Source organism: Gastrolobium bilobum, unplaced genomic scaffold, assembly GCF_033153095.1.
Source record: "Gastrolobium bilobum isolate Gb01-03AN ecotype WA unplaced genomic scaffold, APGP_CSIRO_Gbil_v1 utg1425, whole genome shotgun sequence".
Taxonomy (NCBI): domain Eukaryota; kingdom Viridiplantae; phylum Streptophyta; class Magnoliopsida; order Fabales; family Fabaceae; genus Gastrolobium; species Gastrolobium bilobum.
The window spans coordinates 509,136-528,712 of NW_026898713.1; the positions used below are offsets into that span (position 1 = coordinate 509,136).

Below are 19,577 nucleotides of genomic sequence, written 5' to 3' on the forward strand. Positions count from 1 at the left end.
ATAAATCATCATATAATCAGTTATATGGTGCGCCCCATATAGCAAAAATAATGACCAGATACATTTGAGTAGTTGCATTCAAACTTGAATCAAATCACTCAAATATTCTCCCAACAGATCGTATCTTCTGGAACTTATTCTGATGACTAACCAACAGCCAAATCAGCACCCCAAATCTTCTTAGATTATGTCCAAAAGATTTCCTCTTGATATGTTCCAACAAGATCTCATCTTATCCTTTTGTTATGAAACAACTTTTCATAACCAATTCAAATTCGAATTTCAAACATTTTAATTCAAACTTTCAAACACTTAATTTTAAATTCAAATTCTAAATTCAAATTCAAATTTCAAAATTCAAAATTCAAAATTTAAAATTCAAATTTCAAAATTTCAAATTTCAAAATTCAAAATTCAAATTTCGAATTCGAATTTCAAAATTCAAATTCAAATTTCAAATTTCAAATTTCAAAATTCAAAATTCAAATTTTAAATTCCAAAATTCAAAATTTAAATGTTTGATAATTAATTTAACTAATTAAATTAATTAGTAATGACTTGGACTATCCAAGCCCATTACAATGATCCATGCGCCCTCCACCCCTTTAGGTGGAGTTCCAAACAACTTCTTGGGCTAATAACTATTATTAGGCCCAATACCTTTAATGCTAGAGCATCTAGACAATTAGGTGTTTGCGTGTGACCCATTAGGTCCAACATAGCCACTGACATAAATGAGCCTGGGCCCAATAAGCCCACAACCCATCTAATGACAACACAGAGCACTAGCAATGCTTTGTTGCCCCAGAGCTAGTTAGATTAATGATTTGATCATCCTATTAAACATATTTGGTTGCCGTATATATTTCCTTTAAAAAGCTAAAGAAAAACTAAACATTAATATTTTGGATGAGGTACGTATATTTATCATATATTGACTAATGTGGATAATTATTTTCTGAATAAAAAGCTAATTCTAGATAAACAAATCAGGAGTAAATGATGAAAGAAAATGGCCTTGAAGGTTGTAGGCATGTGAGGATGAAAACAAAATTTTTCAAGAGCGAAAACACATGCAAATTAAGATACGTACTTTAGGACGTAATGATACCTTTGTTCGTGATTCAAAACTCCAAAGTGATTAGTGTAAGGTTTGAAGGTTCAAACCCTCTAATGTTGATCCACACCACCCTACGTCAAGATGCAAGAACACTTCTTAAAAGCCACCAATCGAACACCACAAGGAAGGCTAGCTAGGCGTCCAATACGAGAGAAAGAGGCTTAGGTATCAAGGTGTTTAGTTGAGTGAGTTTTCAGCATGAAGACTCACAAAGTGGGGCATGAAGTTCTATGAGAAGAGGCAAGGTAATTTTTGAAAAACCCTTAAGAGAACCTAACAGAAGGATGCACTTTTGGAGATGAGAGAATGATTGAATTGAATAAGATTTTTCTCCCAGAAATCTGACCTATGTAGCGCCCAATGGTGGAGGAATAAGTGGAGTTGTTGCAATTCAAATCTAGCCAACAACCTCCTATCATATCCTCTTTAGACTAAGTCTATACCTAGTCAAAAATCTGACTTAATATCATATGGCCAGCCATTTGGTGCGCCCTTATTCAGCCCAAAAACAGTCCAAATACATTGAGTAGTTGCAATTCAAATTGAACCAACTCACTCACTTATTCTCTCAACAAACCAAATCTGATTGGAGCTTATTTGGTTGACCATATGACCATCAAACAATCACCAAATCAGCGCCCCAATCTTGCTAGAAGATGTCCAAAGATCTTCTCTTGATACTTGGGATTTGATCCATCAAGATCTCATCTTATCCTTTTGTTATGAAACAACCTTTCACAGTCAATTCAAATTCAAATTCAAACATTTAAATTCAAAATTCAAATTCAAAATTTAAATTCTCAATTTAAATATTTGATAATTAATTTAACTAATTAAATTAATTAATAATGTCGTGGACCATCTAAGCCCATTACTACTACCATGCACCCTTTCCCTTTTAGGTGGGCTTCCAAACTTCTTCTTGGGCTAACAATCATTATTAGGCCCAATACCTTTAATGTTATATCATCAAGACAATAAGGTGTTAGTGTGTGACCCATTAGGCCCAACATAGCCACTGACATAAATGGGCTTGGGCCCAACAAGCCCATAACTTATTTAATGACAACACAGAGCACTAGCAATGCTTTGTTGCCCCAGAGCTAGTTAGGTTAATGACATGATCATCCCATTACATATATTTGGTTATTGTATGTATTTCCTTTCATCTCGGTTACCTTCCCATTAAACCTAGGGTGAGGAAATGTATTAACCCTTGCGGTTTAGGGTAAGCCTATTACAAAGATTAAGATCACTTTATTTGACTTTTATTTTACGTATTTTCTTATTGTTAAACTCATATATAATTGAATCCGAGTTAAAATTCAAAATAATTTCTTTTTCTAATGTATATAATCAAAGAATCATCAAGAAATTGGTCTTCTATTTTATTTCGAAGCTTGTTCTTGATTTTATTTTACGCATGCGGATCCTAACTTTTTTCTTTCTTTTTAAATGTCAGAATCCGCATGTGCAAATATGTTTGCTACAAAAAATTCATATGCTATTGCTGCAGAAGAGACGAACCCATATATAAATCATGTTATCCATTATCAATAAATTAGATACCCACAAAGTTATATGTGTCCTTTCATTCTTTTTATAGCTAAAATTGTTAGAAATTTAAAGAGGTTAAGAATAATTTAGAAGAACACACTACAATTTTTTAATCTAATCACGTGTTTGGTAGGAGGTGAAAAAAAAAATTTCCAAGAAAATGGGCTTGGGAAATTATTTGCCTATGTTTGATAGGAGATGAAGTAAAAATATGACTAGGAAATTTTCTTTTCCATCATTTGCTTTTCTATGTAAAATATTTGGAGAAGATTACTATTGAAGAGTGAAGAGGTACTTGAAGAGTGTTTCAAGATTGAGTCCCACGCTCTCTTCAATGAAAATGCTTGTGCTTCCTCTTCAGTTGTCTTCTCTTGCAATTGCAAGCTGAACAATTTTCAAAAGTTTGATTTGAGCGGTTAAGGTTTTGTGCTTCCTCTTCACGCTCACTCATGTCAGTAATTTACCCACTCACACACATTTTGTAATATTATTAAAATACCTATATATATATTTTTCCTATCAAATTTTAGGGGGGGCGGGGGCCCACCCTAACCCCCTATAGGTTCGCCCCTGATTATTATTGCATTGCACAATCCAATTAAATGAATTTATTGCAAATTGTTAAAATCCTCTTCTAAATATTTTATAGAAAGATTTGCAACTCATTTTCAAAATTTAAATTTGAATTAAATGTTCTATTGAAAGTTTTATTTTGGATTTCAAATTGGTCACAACTCACAAGTATTATATAAAAGGTTTCCTAATTGACTTAAACTAGTGCATTACCCGTGCGATGCACGAAGGAAAAAGATCAAAAAATTTGTCGGCGACTGTCGTTGATTAATCTTTAAATGAAAGAACGTGTCACTATTTTTCCTATATATATATGTGTGTGTATTTACAACAAAACCGCACGCACGCCACCAAGTTCGTCAAAATAATTCAACAAAACCCTAATTCACAACAGCAGAAATTACAGAGACATTATTTCGCATCAGCGTAGAGTTCGCAGAGGTTTAAAAAAAATGAAGGGAGAAAAAAAAAATCATAGCACCAAAACAATTATATGAAAAAATTGAGTAACATTAACCAACCTGTACGAATCGCTAGTGAGACGCAAAAGTTACAGAGAGATTAGGGTTTTATTTTATAAGTAGGTTTAGCAATGTATCTTGGAGATACATGACGCCGATATAAGTAGAGCATAGCATCTACGTTCTTGGCAAAAAAAAATGGACCGAACAAATTCCAATTCTGAAGAAAGATGACATTAACCATGTTTGGAAAATAATTATATCGTGAAAATATTTTTTTAATTATCATAAAAAATATTCTGATAATTTTATTTAAAAATTTATTAGTGTAACAGTCAATCAATTTTAATTAAATAATTAAGAGCGAATCAAAGGGTATCTTAATCTTAATCTTAATATATAGAAAGGAGAACCAAACTTTGAAAACTTTGTTGACGTGTCACTTCCTCCTTAATTCTAGCTTTGTGTTCACACTAGAGATAGTTTGAAAAGATACTTTTTTTAGAAATATTTTTTATTTCGTAAATAAAAAAATTCTACAAAGGAGGGAGAGTTTCTTTTAAATCATTATAAAATACTTGGTGGCAGTCACCTGTATTAATGATGTTCTCAATTCAAAATTCAAAATTGAAATTTGAAATGGATGGAAAGTGTATTAATTGAAATTGAAATCAGTCGCCTAACAATTAAGTTCCCTCCACTATTTTCTGCATTGGTAATGGTGAAGTGTATTCTACAAGCTAAATTTTTTTTTAAATAAATAAATTACGACTTTGCCTATAAATAGGGAAGTGTTGCTTCTTTTTTTTGTCTTGCTTGCATTTTTTTTTCTTTCATGTGTGTAGGGATTGTTCTATTGGTATAATTTTCTGTTTCTTTTCGAACAATCCCTATGAATTCATTTTCATAAATTTTATACTGACTGATTTATTCATTTTTCATGATGGAAGGATTCATAATACTGCCACCACATCTCATTTTCTCAGTGCAGTGGTAAGATTTATTTTTTTTTAAATCGTAACTAAATTTTCTCACTGCATCTCATTGTTCTTTGTTCCTTTTAGATTTGTGAATCTGATCTTTTTTTTATTGAATAATGTTCGAAGCTTTGCGTTCAAAGGAACTAACGTAGGTTACATTATTGAAGTAAAAGAAGGGCATAAATGTCATTAAAAGGAAAAGACAACCGGTTGGGTTTTAAGGTGTAGGTGAGGGCTAGGCTTTGGGAATTGAAGTGGGAGCAGACAGGCTCATAAGAGAGATGAAGTTGAAACATCTAGCTAGGTTATCAGCCTCAGAGGTGACTGTGAATTGTGTGAACTTCTATTCTCGAATAGTTGGTGAGTGTTGTAGTTGTTGGAGGATCATATATATTTGAAATTTAATTGAAAAAATTGTTATACCCCGTGTCCAAACTTTTATAATACCAACGCAGCAAGGATTAATGACATTTTAAAAAAAAGGGGTTAATCAGGTATAATTACAATCTGTTGGAAGTTATAAAAACTGCACGAAACGTCATTTTAAAAAAGGACTTTTACGTTTTACGCTGAAGTCCAATCTGTTGACCTACATGCTAATAGTTACGGGTAAGTGAAACGTCATTTTAAATGGCATTTAAGTAGGTAAAGATAACATATATGAAAATTTAATGTACAGAATTAATGGAATATGTAAAGACATAAATCAAACAATATTAATAGTTATAAATGTCATTTATTATCATTGCCACCTAAAACGTAATTGTCGTTGCCACTATAAATGGTTTTTCTGATTCTTGAACTGAAATGACACACTCTAATTGCTCAACAGATTCAATGGGATCTTAAATTGCAAAATAAAGGCTAAACAGTTTAAATTAAATAAATATATAATTAGTCACAAAAAAAATAAAATAATAAAATAATTTACTCTAAAAATCGAATTAAAATAAATTAAAATTTAAGTGAACCATTTGTTGGTGGCAGACAACTCATTCGATGTCCCACTGCTTTCAAATTGAAAATTTCAAATTAATAATAACTCATTATTTTCTGAAATATTTATTTTAAATTTCGAATTTCATTTAAATTTCAATTTTGAATTTCAATTTTTAATTTTAAACTTTGTAGTGGTGGGAAAACATTTGGACAATTATTGGTGGCAGCTCATTTATTATACCATTACTTTCTACATGGATTTATGCCTAAGGTTTGGATGAGAATCTGACATTTACACTATATAGGGATTGTGATATTTCTTTAATTCTTTAGAAAGCACTTTTAAGTTTGCACTTTTACGTTTAATAATGAGTTGCCAATTCAATGAATAAAAATGGAAAATTGTTAATGCATATATGAATGGAATCCTCATAAATATAGGAGTTGCCAATGCTCATAACGATAAGATGGAAAATGAGAAATAATTATACGAGATATAGAATTTTAAAACAGATGAATGAAAAACAATCATACGATATAGAATTTTAATTTATTTAAATCAAAATTCTAAAATAGATATTTAATTCTTTTTTAAAATATTTAAACTAAATAGTTAATGCGAAAAGAGTTCAACATTAAATAGTGGCAGGCAGGTGCATTAATATCCCATTTCTTTTTTAAAATTTGAAATTTGAAGTTGATATAGGTGAGAAAAAAATTTAACATCTTTTAGTGGGAGACAACTGTATTAAATTTCCACTATTTTCTACATGGGAATTGTTAACCCTCATTCTGAAAAAAACATTGAATGTTTTTTTTTTCATATTTATCGAAAAACCAAAAGACTCAAAGAAAAGAGTTCAGCAATAGTTAGTGGCAGACAGGTGAATTAATATCCCACTCCTTTTTTAAATTTCAAAATTTGAAATTGATATTGGTGGAAAAAGAATTTAACATCTTTTAATGGGAGACAACTTAAATTTGATTTTAATTTTTGTAAATACAAATTTGTAAAATTTCAAATACAAACGACGCAAATCCTTGCAAAAAATAATTATTTACATAAAATGCTGATGGTTAAAGGTTGCAAACTGGACTTGGCCCAGAGGGCCTGCCCGCCCTGCCTGCCAACACATTTTTATAATTAAATTAAAATTCCGATATTCTTATTTTATAATTAAATTCTTAATTCATATTTCAATTTTTGTAAATACAAATTTATAAAATTCCAAATATTAACGACACAAATTCTTACAAAAAAATAACTATTTATTATTTTTTGTGAATAAGAGCCTTTTTTGTGAATAAATATAAAAACCTATTACATGCTAATAGTTATAGGTGACAAACTGGGCTCGGCCCGGAGGGCCGGCCTACCAAACATTTTCATAATTAAATTAAAATTGCATCCTTCTTCTTTTATAATTAAATTCTTAAATGTGATTTTAATTTTTGTAAATACAAATTTGTAAAATTTCAAATACAAACGGCGCAAATCCTTGCAAAAAATAATTATTTATTATTTTTTTTAAAATCTGATTGTTATAAATGAAAGTCCATCTCTGAAATAAAATATAAAAACTTAGATGCAAATATAAGAACTTTTACGTTTGGATAATATAAAAATTTATTACATGCTGGTTTATAATGCTGATAATTAGAGGTTGCAAAGTGGAGTCGGTCTGGAAGACTGACCCGCCTATACTTTTTTGTAATTAAATTAAAATTTTGCTCTTCTTATTTTATATTAAACATAATAACTCAAAAATTTGCCAACTCTATATGTACAAAAAGTTGGAGTTAGGTAGCTAACAATATTGATTTAATTAAAATGCAGAGATATATTTTTATGATTTACATTAACTTTTACGAGACAGACAAATAAATTTCTTTTTTCCTGTGCATCGCACGAGTTATACTTAATTTTGAAGTAGTTTTTTTATGTAGGGTTCTGATTTGAAACATTATCCAGGAAAACTTAACGTTCTTAATAAAATTCCATGTTATTTAAGGTCAACGTAAAAAAAAATATTTTGGACTCATATAATGAGCCAAGATATTAAGATTCAAGTGTTTGAAGCAGCGAAGCTATTGTCACCTCATTCTTTAAGTCTTTGGTGGACCCAAATGTATGTTATTGTTTTTTAAAAATTTATCATTGTGGGTTCTTTATATTGTTACAAGTTTTTAGCATGCGTATTGATTTGATGTTGTTTAGACACATTTGTTCCAATGTAAGCAAAAAATATGACTCATACAATTTGGTTAATTTGCTTTCAAATCCCTTTCAGACAACGTTTTTTGGGTTCTAAAAAAAAATAACTCATTTTTTTTCCTGAGATTATTACTTCTGGGTGTTAACATATTAGCGTAATTTATTTAATAAGTATTTGCACTTTGTATCGTAGGCATAAATATGATGGTAGAAGAGGATATCCCTGGTAATGCATAAACATAGGAAATGACATGTTTGATATGTGTTGAACTCATTCCTCCAATGATTGCTACAGAATGACACTGAATTAATAGTGTTTTCTTATTATAGGTACAAACTGATCTTTTAATTCCATATTTGCTTGGTCTGTTTGTTACCTTGATTTTATTAGTGTTGTTATAGTTAGCAATAAGTTGTATGCATTTATTTTTTTTTACCCATCATCATTTTAACATAGTCTACTGTGGCGTATTTATTTTTTACATAACTTATCGAGTAGATAACTGTATTTGATTTGCATAATATTGATCACTTTCGATAGCAGATTTTTGTTTATGATTGATATTTGCAAAGTTCTGTGTCAATGCTGTAATTTTTTCCACCTGAAATATAGAATAAGATAATAACACAGGTTTTTGTAAGTATAAGGTTTGCAGTGCAATTAACCAACCACGATGGACGATAAATATTTTGTTCTTTTTCCCCCGGGCATCGCACGGGTAATTCACTAGTTCAATACTAAGAAGATTCCAATGATATTTGTAACATTTTTCTTAAATAGGATGTAGAGTTCGTAATGAAATTTGCGGGAAAAAAAGTCTCCTATATTAATACGTTTTATCCTCTCAGCAAAATTTCATTTCAGCCGCTTGTAAAATTTGTGTCGTGTTCTAGTGAATCTCATAGTCGTTGGACCCATAACACTGTATATAATTACATATGCAAAGAAGATATGTCTGGATGACTTACTATGCTGCGAATTCAAGAAGTATCATTCGACTTACTGGTTATAAACATGATAAGATATATGTATTTTTGAAGAAACGATAGGATCACACTATTACAAAATATAACAAAAGCAAACCGTCTCATATCTTTATTAATTGGGTATTATTTTTCTCATGCTATATGAGAAAGAAATTATCTTATGCACGCACAAAGTGTAATGTGGGTCCCATTAAATAGAGAAGATAGAAAAACACAAAGTGGGATCCACGTTGCATTTTGTGAGGCAATGTGGACTAAGTGTGAAGCTCATTAAAATTGTTATTCAGCCATATCAAATGATGAAATGTTCTGTCCAAATTTATATGTGGACTAAATAGGGAAATTCCACCGTATTCAGGGGTATTGGTTATGTTGATTGATGTAAATTTGGGATCGCTAATTCCTCCTCCTTTTAAAAAATTAATATCCGCGGTTGCAATTTGGTTGTTGGGAAAAGACTAATTCAGATAAAAATCATTGTGAGGACTCTGGTCATTTAGCCTACACTACAGTTTAGCCCATATTCATTTTAGTCACTTCAATTTTTATATTTATCTCAATTTCAATATGAAAGCGTGTTTGATCCTCATGTATCTAATATTCTGGTGTCTTTTAGTACTAATTTATATTCAATTTGGTAACTAATAACAAAGGTTAATGTTTTCAATCATTGATTCAATTGAAAGTAATGATAGTCCGTAAAACCTGTTCTTAAATAGAAAGATAAATATCAAGGTATGATGCTAGTGGCTATCAAAAGTGGTATATGCATGATTCTCTTTAATCAAAATTTTGAGTTCAAGTCATTGTAAATGTAAAAAGTCTCCTTTGGGAGAACTACTCCCCAAGCTCGAACATGATTGTCTTCCACAAGATTCCTCTGATTTATCCAAAAAAAGGTATGATGCTAGTGGGATGGATAAAATCATATCATATCGTGTATGTTTCGAAACCTTGTGCTATTTGTATTTGTTTGGGATTGACCTTCATAACCAGTATACATAGGTTGGCCTAGTAAGACCCATTAAGGAGTCATTTTCTTGTCTCCTCGTTATTAGCTACTTCCATCTTCGTTTTTATCATCACCACCACCGTTGTTGTTGAAGTCCTTCCTGGGGATGTGGTGGTGATTATTCACACTGCTTCCACCATACCCATAAAACCCGGATTGTTGTTTTCATCTTCTTGGTTTGGAAGCTGATCATTCTTCATTTTCATTTCATCCGTGGAGGCCTTGTTGCACGCATCCAAGCATATTGACATACTCAACATAAAGAGTATCAAAGTTGCAGGCCTCATTCTTCCAGTATCTGCTTGCCTCTACAAAATCAAGTTCACGAAACATTAGTTAAATCAATTTGTAGCAAAGAGAATAAATCAATCCGCCAAAATAATAAGTTTCCTGCTAACCTTACCTCTTCGGCTTGCGATATAGTAAAAATTAGTGTATTTAGGAAGGTTGCAGCAATTAAGCTACTTATATACAGGAGCACCCTAGCTAGAGTTTATGTTATACAGTTAATATATATATATATGGGACAAGATATTCTTACACCGGTGTAAGAGTTAGAAGTCTTACCCTCAATCTTGACATTTGATCTACTTGTATCTAATGACTCACATTACTAAAAAATTTGAGCCCTTAGATATAAATGTGTCAGAATCTTACCTCGTGTATATATATATATATATATATACGAGGTAGGATTCTTTGACACCGGTGTCAAATTTCAATTTTGACACCTTATCTGAGAGCCGTTAGATCAAAAAAGATCAACGACTCTGATTTGCAAGCGTGTGACACCATTGATTTTTTTTGATCTAACGACTCTCAGATGAGGTGTCAAAATTAAAATTTGACACGGATGTCAAAGGATCCTACCTCTCTCTATATATATATATATATGTAATTCCCACTAAATGAGGCAAGAATAGGTGGGATGCTCAAACTATCATCAAAGAATTATTTTTTTAAGACATCTAAAATCATGGCACGGCCCATACTTAACAGCAAAGTTGCAAATTAGATGATGGAATCGGATAGATCATCATCCAAAGTCAACGAGACACAGTGTATTAGGATTAATATCTGTCAGTTGGTAAGTGATGTGATTAATATTAATACAACACACTGTCTATCTTTAGTAATATACATACTAAATTAGGCATACCTGCATGGAGATCAAAAGAAGGGATACTTTCCTTCGATGTTTAATGGATTAACGAAAGTATGCAATAACCGAGCTTGACACTATATTTCAAACTAAATTTTAAAGCAATGAATATAATTAATGGCTCTTTCCAATTATATAGTTTTCATTTTGTCTTGTCTTTTTTTTTTTTGTTGGTAAATTCATTTTGTCTTTTTTAATCAATGTGGAATGTCACTCTTCTCATTTGAATTTCTAACATTTTCCCTTCAATTGTGAGTGCCAAAATCATACTCCTACTTATGGGCAAGCCTTTTCCCGTATCAATGGAATGATATTAGTTTTTGTGGATGCCTCTTTAACAACAACACATTTTTGGTCCCTTTTTAATTTTTTTCCTCTCCATCTCCACGCTCTTCTTATTTTCCCCTTCTTTTCCTTTGTCTCTTTTCCTCTTCCCCATCTTCTTCTTCCTCTTTTTTTCATTTTTATTTTTACTCTTATATTTATTATTATTATTATTATTCATTTTTATTTTACCCCTTCGTACCTTTCCTTTCATTTAGGTTCATCTACCATCCACCTTAATTAGTTTGGGATAAAGGTATTGTTGATGTTGTATCAATATAAAATATCACAACTCACTTAAATTTCCAACAAAATTTTCATAGATGATATTGTTAATAACATATTTATTAAGTTTCACATATCAAATTCTTTTCGTTGTTGTTCATTATTCAATGAGTAAGTAAAAAGTGTTAATAATTTATTATTAGATTGTGATCCAGATAAAATACAGGTCCAATAGTCAGAGATCCAGGAAAGGTCCAAAGACGATAGGCGTAATGTCCTCATTGCGCATTCCATCGCGCTAAATTGTTGGGTAAAATTTAAAGATTAAAGAAGGGATGAGGCGGTGTAGGAGGAGGATGGTGAGCAGTAGGTGTTAGTGGACGGTGGTTGAAGTGTGGTCAAGGATGGGCTGAGCGGTTGGGAGAGAGAAGATGGTTGGAGATGGTGGATCGGTTGGCTGAGGAAGGAGATGGGTTTGGTCCGATTTGGTTGGTGGCTATGGATGGATCGGTTGGAGGAGGGTGGTGTAGGCGGTGATGGGTTCTTGGGTTGGAAAAAAGAAAGACGGGTTCTAAAAAATATCTAAAACAAGATTTGACCTAATGGTGGTGGCGCAAATTGCGCCAGCTACTCAACTTAAGTTGGCGCAAATTGCGGGAACTTATAGGAACTTTCATTCAGTGGCGCAAAATACGCGAGAATTGGTTCGAGGCACGAACGGTGTTTGTTTTCTTCGCGCAAAAGGGGCACTTTTTGCACAAAGTTACCGAAACTTAGAGTTGTTGGCGCCTTTTGCGCCACTTTGATGTTCTTTGCGTCACCATTAAATTTTTTTTTCAGTATTTTTTCTTCTTCAGACTTTCCTCCATCTCAAAGTAAAATTTTACACTAAAAGTTTCTATCTCTTAATCAAAAATAAAATAAAATAAAATTCAAATAAACAAACTAACAAAAACAATAAAATAATCAAAAACTAATAGAATAAAAATAATATAAAAATAAAAAATTGAAAAAAAACTTATTGGGTTGCCTCCCAATAAACGCTTGTTTAACGTCACGAGCCTGGCGTGAACAGTTTAAGACTCAGGTGAAGTCAAAGGGACAGAAACTTTGTCCCGATTCACCTGTCCTCCATAGTATAATTTCAGCCTACAACCATTAACTTTGAAAGAATTATCAGTGTCCGTAGGAGAAATTTCTACTATACCATAAGGATATACCTTTTTCACAACAAAGGGACCTGACCAGCGAGATTTGAGTTTACCTGGAAACAATCTTAGTCGAGAATTGTACAATAATTACTGTTGTCTTGGCTCAAATTCCTTCGGAGCTATCTTCTTGTCATGCCACCTCTTTGTCTTTTCCTTGTAGATCCTAGCATTCTCATAAGCAGCTAACCTGAACTCATCCAACTCATGTAATTGCAGTAATCGTTTTTCATTAGCTTTAGTTGGTTCAAAATTCAGAAATTTAGTTGCCCAGATAGTCTTATGTTCTAACTCAACATGGAGATGACAGGACTTACTGTACACCAGTTGGAATGATGACATATCTATGGGAGTCTTGAAAGCTGTTCTGTATGCCCAGAGTGCATCGGCAAGCTTCCTTGTCCATTCCTTTCTAGTGTTGCTCACAGTCTTTTCCAAGATCCGCTTCAGCTCTCTGTTGGAAATCTCCACTTGTCCGCTTGTCTGAGGATGATATGGTGTGGCCACTTTGTGTGTGACTCCATACTTCTTGAGAAGACCTTCAAATTGCTTGTTGCAGAAGTGGGTTCCTTCGTCACTAATGATGGCTCGTGGAACTCCGAATCGGGTGAAGATGTTTCTCTGTAGGAAGGCCACAACTACCCTAGCATCATTCGTCGATAGGGCCACTGCTTCCACCCACTTGGACACGTAGTCGACAGCAACCAAGATGTATTGGTTGGAATACGACACAGGGAAGGGTCCCATGAAGTCAATTCCCCATACATCGAAGACTTCTACTTCCAGTATGCAATTAAGCGGCATCTCGTCCTTTCGGGATATGTTTCCCGTCCTTTGGCATCTGTCACACTTCTCTAAGAACTCCTTTGAGTCTTTGAATATTGTGGGCCAGTAAAATCCACTTTGTAGGACTTCTGTGCAGTCCTATTTCCACCAAAGTGTCCTTCATAATCTGACACGTGGCAATGCCAAAGAATTTTCGGAATCTCCATCTCAGCTGCACACCTGCGAATAATCCCGTCAGTACATTGGAAATATAAGTATGGGTTATCCCAGTAGTACCGCTTTGCATCATGCAGGAACTTCTTTTTCTGTTGCCATGTTAATTCTTCAGGAATTGATCCTATAGCTTTGTAATTCGCTAATTCTGCGAACCATGGTCCAGATCTAACTGCCATCACTTGTTCATCAGGGAAGGATTCTTTTATCTCAATCTCAGGTCCATATTGCAGTTCTTTGTCTTGAATCCTTGACAAGTGATCTGCTACTTTTTTTTCAACTCCCTTCTTGTCTCGAATCTCCAGATCAAATTCCTGGAACAGAAGCATCCATCGCAGCAGCCGTGGCTTCGCATCCTGTTTACTCATGAGATACTTCAATGCAGAATGGTCAGTAAAAACAATAACTTTAGATCCTATCAAGTAAGGTCTAAATTTTTCTAATGCATATACTACAGCTAGCATTTCTTTTTCAGTTGTGGCATAATTTACTTGTGCCTCATTTAACACCTTACTAGCATAATATATGACATGTAGTAGCTTATCTGTACGCTTATCGAGTAGTGCTCCAATTGCGTATGCACTTGCATCACACATGAGCTCAAAAGGAAGGCTCCAATCCGGCGCCATCAGGACGGGTGCAGTTGTTAGCTTTTCCTTCGGAAGATTAAAGGACTTTAGGCATTCTTCAACAAATTTAAACTCATTGTCCTTTACCAATAATTGACTCAATGGCTTTGCAATCTTGGAGAAGTCTCTGATGAATCGTCTGTAAAAACCTGCATGTCCTAAGAAGCTTCGAACATCATTCACATTAGCAGGAGAGGGAAGTTTTTCAATTATCAACAGTTTAGCTTTATCAACTTCTATCCCTTTTTCAGAAATTCTATGGCCTAATACTATTCCATCTTTTACCATAAAATGACATTTTTCCCAGTTTAAAACTAAGTTTGTTTCTTGACAACGCTTCAATACTTTAGCTAAATTTTCTAAGCATGAATCAAAACAAGAACCAAAAATAGAAAAGTCGTCCATAAATACCTCCAATGATTTTTCAATCATATCAGAAAAGATGGAAATCATGCACCTTTGAAAAGTAGCAGGTGCATTGCAGAGACCAAACGACATTCTTCTGTAGGCGAACACTCTAAAGGGACAAGTGAAAGTTGTTTTCTCTTGATCCTCTGGTGCAACAGGTATCTGGTTGTAGCCGGAGCAACCGTCTAGGAAACAGTAATATGCGTGTCCAGACAACCGCTCCAGCATCTGATCAATGAAAGAGAGAGGAAAGTGATCCTTCTGTGTGACATCGTTTATTCTTCTGTAATCCACACACATCTTCCACCCAGTTATAGTTCTGGTGGGAATCAGTTCATTGCTCTCGTTCTTGATCACTGTAACTCTGCCTTTCTTTGGCACGGTTTGAACTGGACTTACCCATGCAGTGTCTGAAATTGGGTAGATCATGTCGGCATCAAGGAGTTTCACCACTTCTTTTCGAACCACCTCTTTCATAGTAGGATTGAGTCGTCTCTGAGGCTGTCTTACTGGTTTGATGTCGTCTTCCATCAATATTTTGTGAGTGCAAAAGGAAGGGTTGATTCCTTTTAAATCAGAGATGGACCAACCTATAGCTGTTTGGTGGTCCTTGAGCACTTTCATCAACTTTGTTTCTTCAGTCTCAGGTAGCTCCTTGTTGACGATGACAGGATATGTTTCTTCATCTCCTAAGAAAACGTATTTTAGATTAGATGGGAGCTCTTTTAACTCCACCTTTGGTGCTTCGTTTATGGTGTCTGACTCTTTCTTTTTCAACTCCTCTATTGGAATTTTAACATCTTCCTTCGGAGGGTTTTCATCAAAGAATTACTTCTCTTCCTCAAGAGTTTGATCGTCGTCCTTTTCAAGGAAGAGTGCTTCAAGAACGTCCACCCAGAAACAATCACCATTATCTTCTGCATGCTTCATGACTTTGAACACATCGATGGTGACTTTTTCGTCGTCCATTCTCAATTGCATCTTTCTGTTTTCCACATCTATCATAGCTCTTGCTGTAGCAACGAATGACCTACCCAACAAAAGAGGCATGTCTACTTCTTCTTCCATGTCGAGGACTACGAAGTCAACAGGAAAGATGAACTTGTCCACTTTGACAAGTACGTCTTTTATTACTCTGTTTGGTCTTTTCAACGTTCTGTCAACAAGTTGGAGCGATACTGTTGTCGGCTTCAACTCAGAAATTCTGAGAGATTTCATCACAGACAGCGGCATAAGGTTAATGCTTGCTCCAAGATCACACAATGCCCGACCAACATCAATGTTTCCTATCGCAATAGGGATGTTGAAACTCCCTGGATCTTGAAGCTTTGGTGGAAACTTTTTCTGGATTATGGCACTGCACTCCTCTGTGAGAGCCACTGTTTCACATTCCTGCAACTTATGCTTTCTAGACAAAAGTTCTTTCATAAACATAGCATAGTTAGGCATGTTAGCTAAAGCTTCAACAAAAGGAATATTAATTTGCAACTTTTTAAATATTTATAAAAACCTGGCATGTTGTTGCTTCTGTGCTTCCCTTGACTTTATGGGATAAGGTGATTTCTCAAAGCGAGAGAAATCTCATTGCTTCTTTGGAGTCTCTGCAACTTTGTCCTTTGCTTCCTCTTTGTCTTCTTTTGCAGGTGTTTCTTCTTCTTGTTCTTTCTCTGGCTCACGAACTGGTTCGTCTGCTTTATTTTTCTGAACCGCCTTCGATTTTTCTTGAGGAGTGATGACAATTTCGCTTCTTGTAACAATAGACTTACATTCTTCTCGCGGATTGATTATTGTATTACTTGGAAACTGACCTTTAGTCCTTTTTTCTAGTTGTCTTGACAGTTGGTCAATCTGGTTTTCCAAGTTTCTGAGAGATGCATCCTGATTTTTGTGATGAGCCCTTGTCTCATTCATAAATGTGTCAGTTGTCTTTGTCAACTATATCAGCGCTATCTCTAGTTCAGATATTGGAGTTGGTGGAATTGGAGGAGGTTGTAAATAGTTGTTGGATTTGTAATCCAAACCTCCACCTTGAATTCTCCTTTGGTAGTTGTTTCTAGGAGCATTGTTCTAGTTTCCCTGAAAATTTGACTGTGGTTTTGGTTCATACCAGACTCCATTAACTTGTACAACACCTGTTCCTACCAATGTTGGACAAACGTTACTATCATGCTAACCTTTGCAATACTCACAGTTAACCGAGTCAACTGCGTCAACTTGAGTTGTAGAAAGTTGCAACTTGTTCAACTTTGCATTCAAACTAGCTATCTGTTGAGATAGGACCTTTTGTTCTGCAAATGATGCATCATTGGCTCCCAACTGGAGGATTCCCCTTCTTGGTTGAACTGGTTGAACTGGTTGAGCCGTCATTGATGCGTTCTCAATCCTTGCCATGAAGTCGATCAACTCTATGGTTTGAGCTGGTGTCTTCTTCCCTATGGTTCCACTAGCTGTGCCATTGACAACTATTCTGGATTCTGGTGTCATTCCATTGTAGAAGACTCTGACTTTCTTTCCGTCCGGCAAGTCGTACTGGGGACACTTTCTGATCAACTCTGGGAACCTGGTCCAAGCTGCACATAGAGTTTCTCATGGTTGTTGAGTGAAGTTGGTGATCTCATTCACCAACTTGTTGTATTTCTCCATGGAGAAGTGCTCAGCAAAGAATTTAGCAGCCAGTTCATCCCACGTTCTGATGCTGTTGGGAGCTTGTCTATCCAACCATCTCAGAGTTTTTCCTTTTACAGCAAAAGGGAACAGACAGAGTCTAATTGTGTCATCGGACACCCCGTTGTGCTTAGTAGTGTCATAGATTCTCGAAAATCGATCCATGAAATCATGGGGGTCTTCATAGGCTTCCCCGCCATATGGGTTTTTCTCCACCAGGGTTATCAGGGCTAGCTGGAAATCAAAATTATTGGCGTTGACTGGTGGCCTGACAATGCTAGAATTTGGCCCTGTGAATAATGGAGCCAGGATTGACTCCATTAACTCCTCCTCCGGTGGTGGTAGATTATTAGCTTCCATCTCGGGTTCAGCTTTTGGCTCTGAACTCGAGGATTCCTTTATGTTCCTTAGCTTGGTTAGCTTCTGGTTCCTCTTTGCAGTCTTCTCGATTTCTGGATCAAACTGTAAAGGTTCTTTGTTAGCTTTACCTCGCACGTGCTTAAACATCGAAACATCGAAAGTTAAGACTAATATTGGCGTAATTAATCCCTGGCACGTGCTTCCCGCGCTACTAGAGCGAATCTCGCGCTGATTTTGTTTAGATTCAGTATCTTCGCGCTACTAACGCGAACCTCGCGCTGATAGCGTGATTGGAGAAAGATTCTAGCGCTGCTCAATTGGGCCCCTTTCTTGTACTTTTTTCTACAAAAATTTAAGAAAATCAGTGTCAAGATATCTGATTAGGATTATCAATTGAATGGTAATCATGGCCCTATTTATTCAAGATTGATCAAGATTCTTTCTCTTTTTGGCTTAAAATCATATCTATGCTGGAGGCATATCATAAACCTTTTGTCTTGAGGCTAATCCCCATGTGTGTTCCACCACGCCCGTTGGGATAGTGATATGCCTCCAGCATATATATGATTTTAAGCCAAAAATATAAAGAATCTTGATCAATCTTGGATAATAAGGGCTAGAATTACTGATTATTTGATAAAATCTCAATCAGAGATCTTGCAACTGATTTCCTTTTGATTTTGCAGGAAAATAGGACAAAAAGAAGTCCAAGTGGAAGTTTCCAAGCTGAAGCCCCACGCTACTAGCGTGAAACTCACGATAGTAGCGCCAGAATTAAAATTCATCCCGAGACACCCACGCTACTAGTGTGAAACTCACGCTAGTAGCGCCACAATTAAAATTCATCTTGAGACACCCACGCTACCAGTGTGGAACTGGTGCTAGTAGCGCCAGCCATTCAAAACTTCCACGCTACTAGCGTGGAACTCACGCTAGTAGCACCAGCTTGCAGTAGGCTGAATAAAACTCCCACGCTATTAGCAAGGAAATCACGCTAGTAGCGCGGGAGTTACGTGAGAAAATTTTAAACAAATCCGAGGCTGAATCGGAGCAAGATTGGACCAAGATTTAACATGAAGATTTGATCAAGATTTGTAAGCACAACATAAAGTCTATAAATAGAGACTCAGACCCCAGAGAAAATAATCTTTGGCTGGAGAGAATTCTTGGAGGCTCACGCTGGAGATCCGGATTCCGACGGAGTTTAAGAACGAAGATCATTGATCCTTCTTCTTCTTTTTCTTTTTCTTTATTGCTTTTATGAATTCTTTTTATTACTTTGATTTGTTTAAGCCAGCTATGTCTGGCTAGTTTCTTTTTGTAGTTAGGATCATGGACCCAATGTGAATCCTTTATAATTTCTGTACTGATATTTTATAAGTTAATTAGTTAGTTTGTTTTATTCTAACTGGTTTAATTTTTCTTATCCTGTTTAGAACTGATCACTCTAAATTATAGGGCTTTGAGGGTTAGGACTCACAATAGACATATTGGGGTTTTAGTCTGGACAAGGGTAGAATAACAATTTTTGTATGATCTAGACATAGGCTTACATAAATTGCATACTCATAATTCATTTGCTTAATGCTTAATTCAAGAGGGATTACTAAGACATTAGGATTCTAATTGGATTAAAGGGTTGAAATCACTAAGACATTAGGGTTCAACTATTTTATAGGGAAATAATGAATTGTCTAAACAAACAAATTAATTAATTATAAAATACAATATAGGAATATAAGGGAGGATCGGAG

The 19,577-nt window shown here is 34.8% G+C and overlaps 1 protein-coding gene across 1 annotated transcript; it reads right to left on the minus strand.

The window, feature by feature from the left end:
- Positions 1-15,627: 15,627 nt before the first annotated feature.
- LOC133318662 (uncharacterized) lies at positions 15,628-16,248 on the minus strand. The gene has a single exon (XM_061520709.1). It carries the CDS (start codon positions 16,246-16,248, stop codon positions 15,628-15,630), a length of 621 nt encoding a protein of 206 aa, XP_061376693.1.
- Between the last annotated feature and the right edge of the window lie 3,329 nt (positions 16,249-19,577).

Bases quoted from the DNA above. Each gene is read 5' to 3' on its own strand.
- LOC133318662 (XM_061520709.1), bottom strand. From the start codon at position 16,248: ATGCCTAACTATGCTATGTTTATGAAAGAACTTTTGTCTAGAAAGCAT.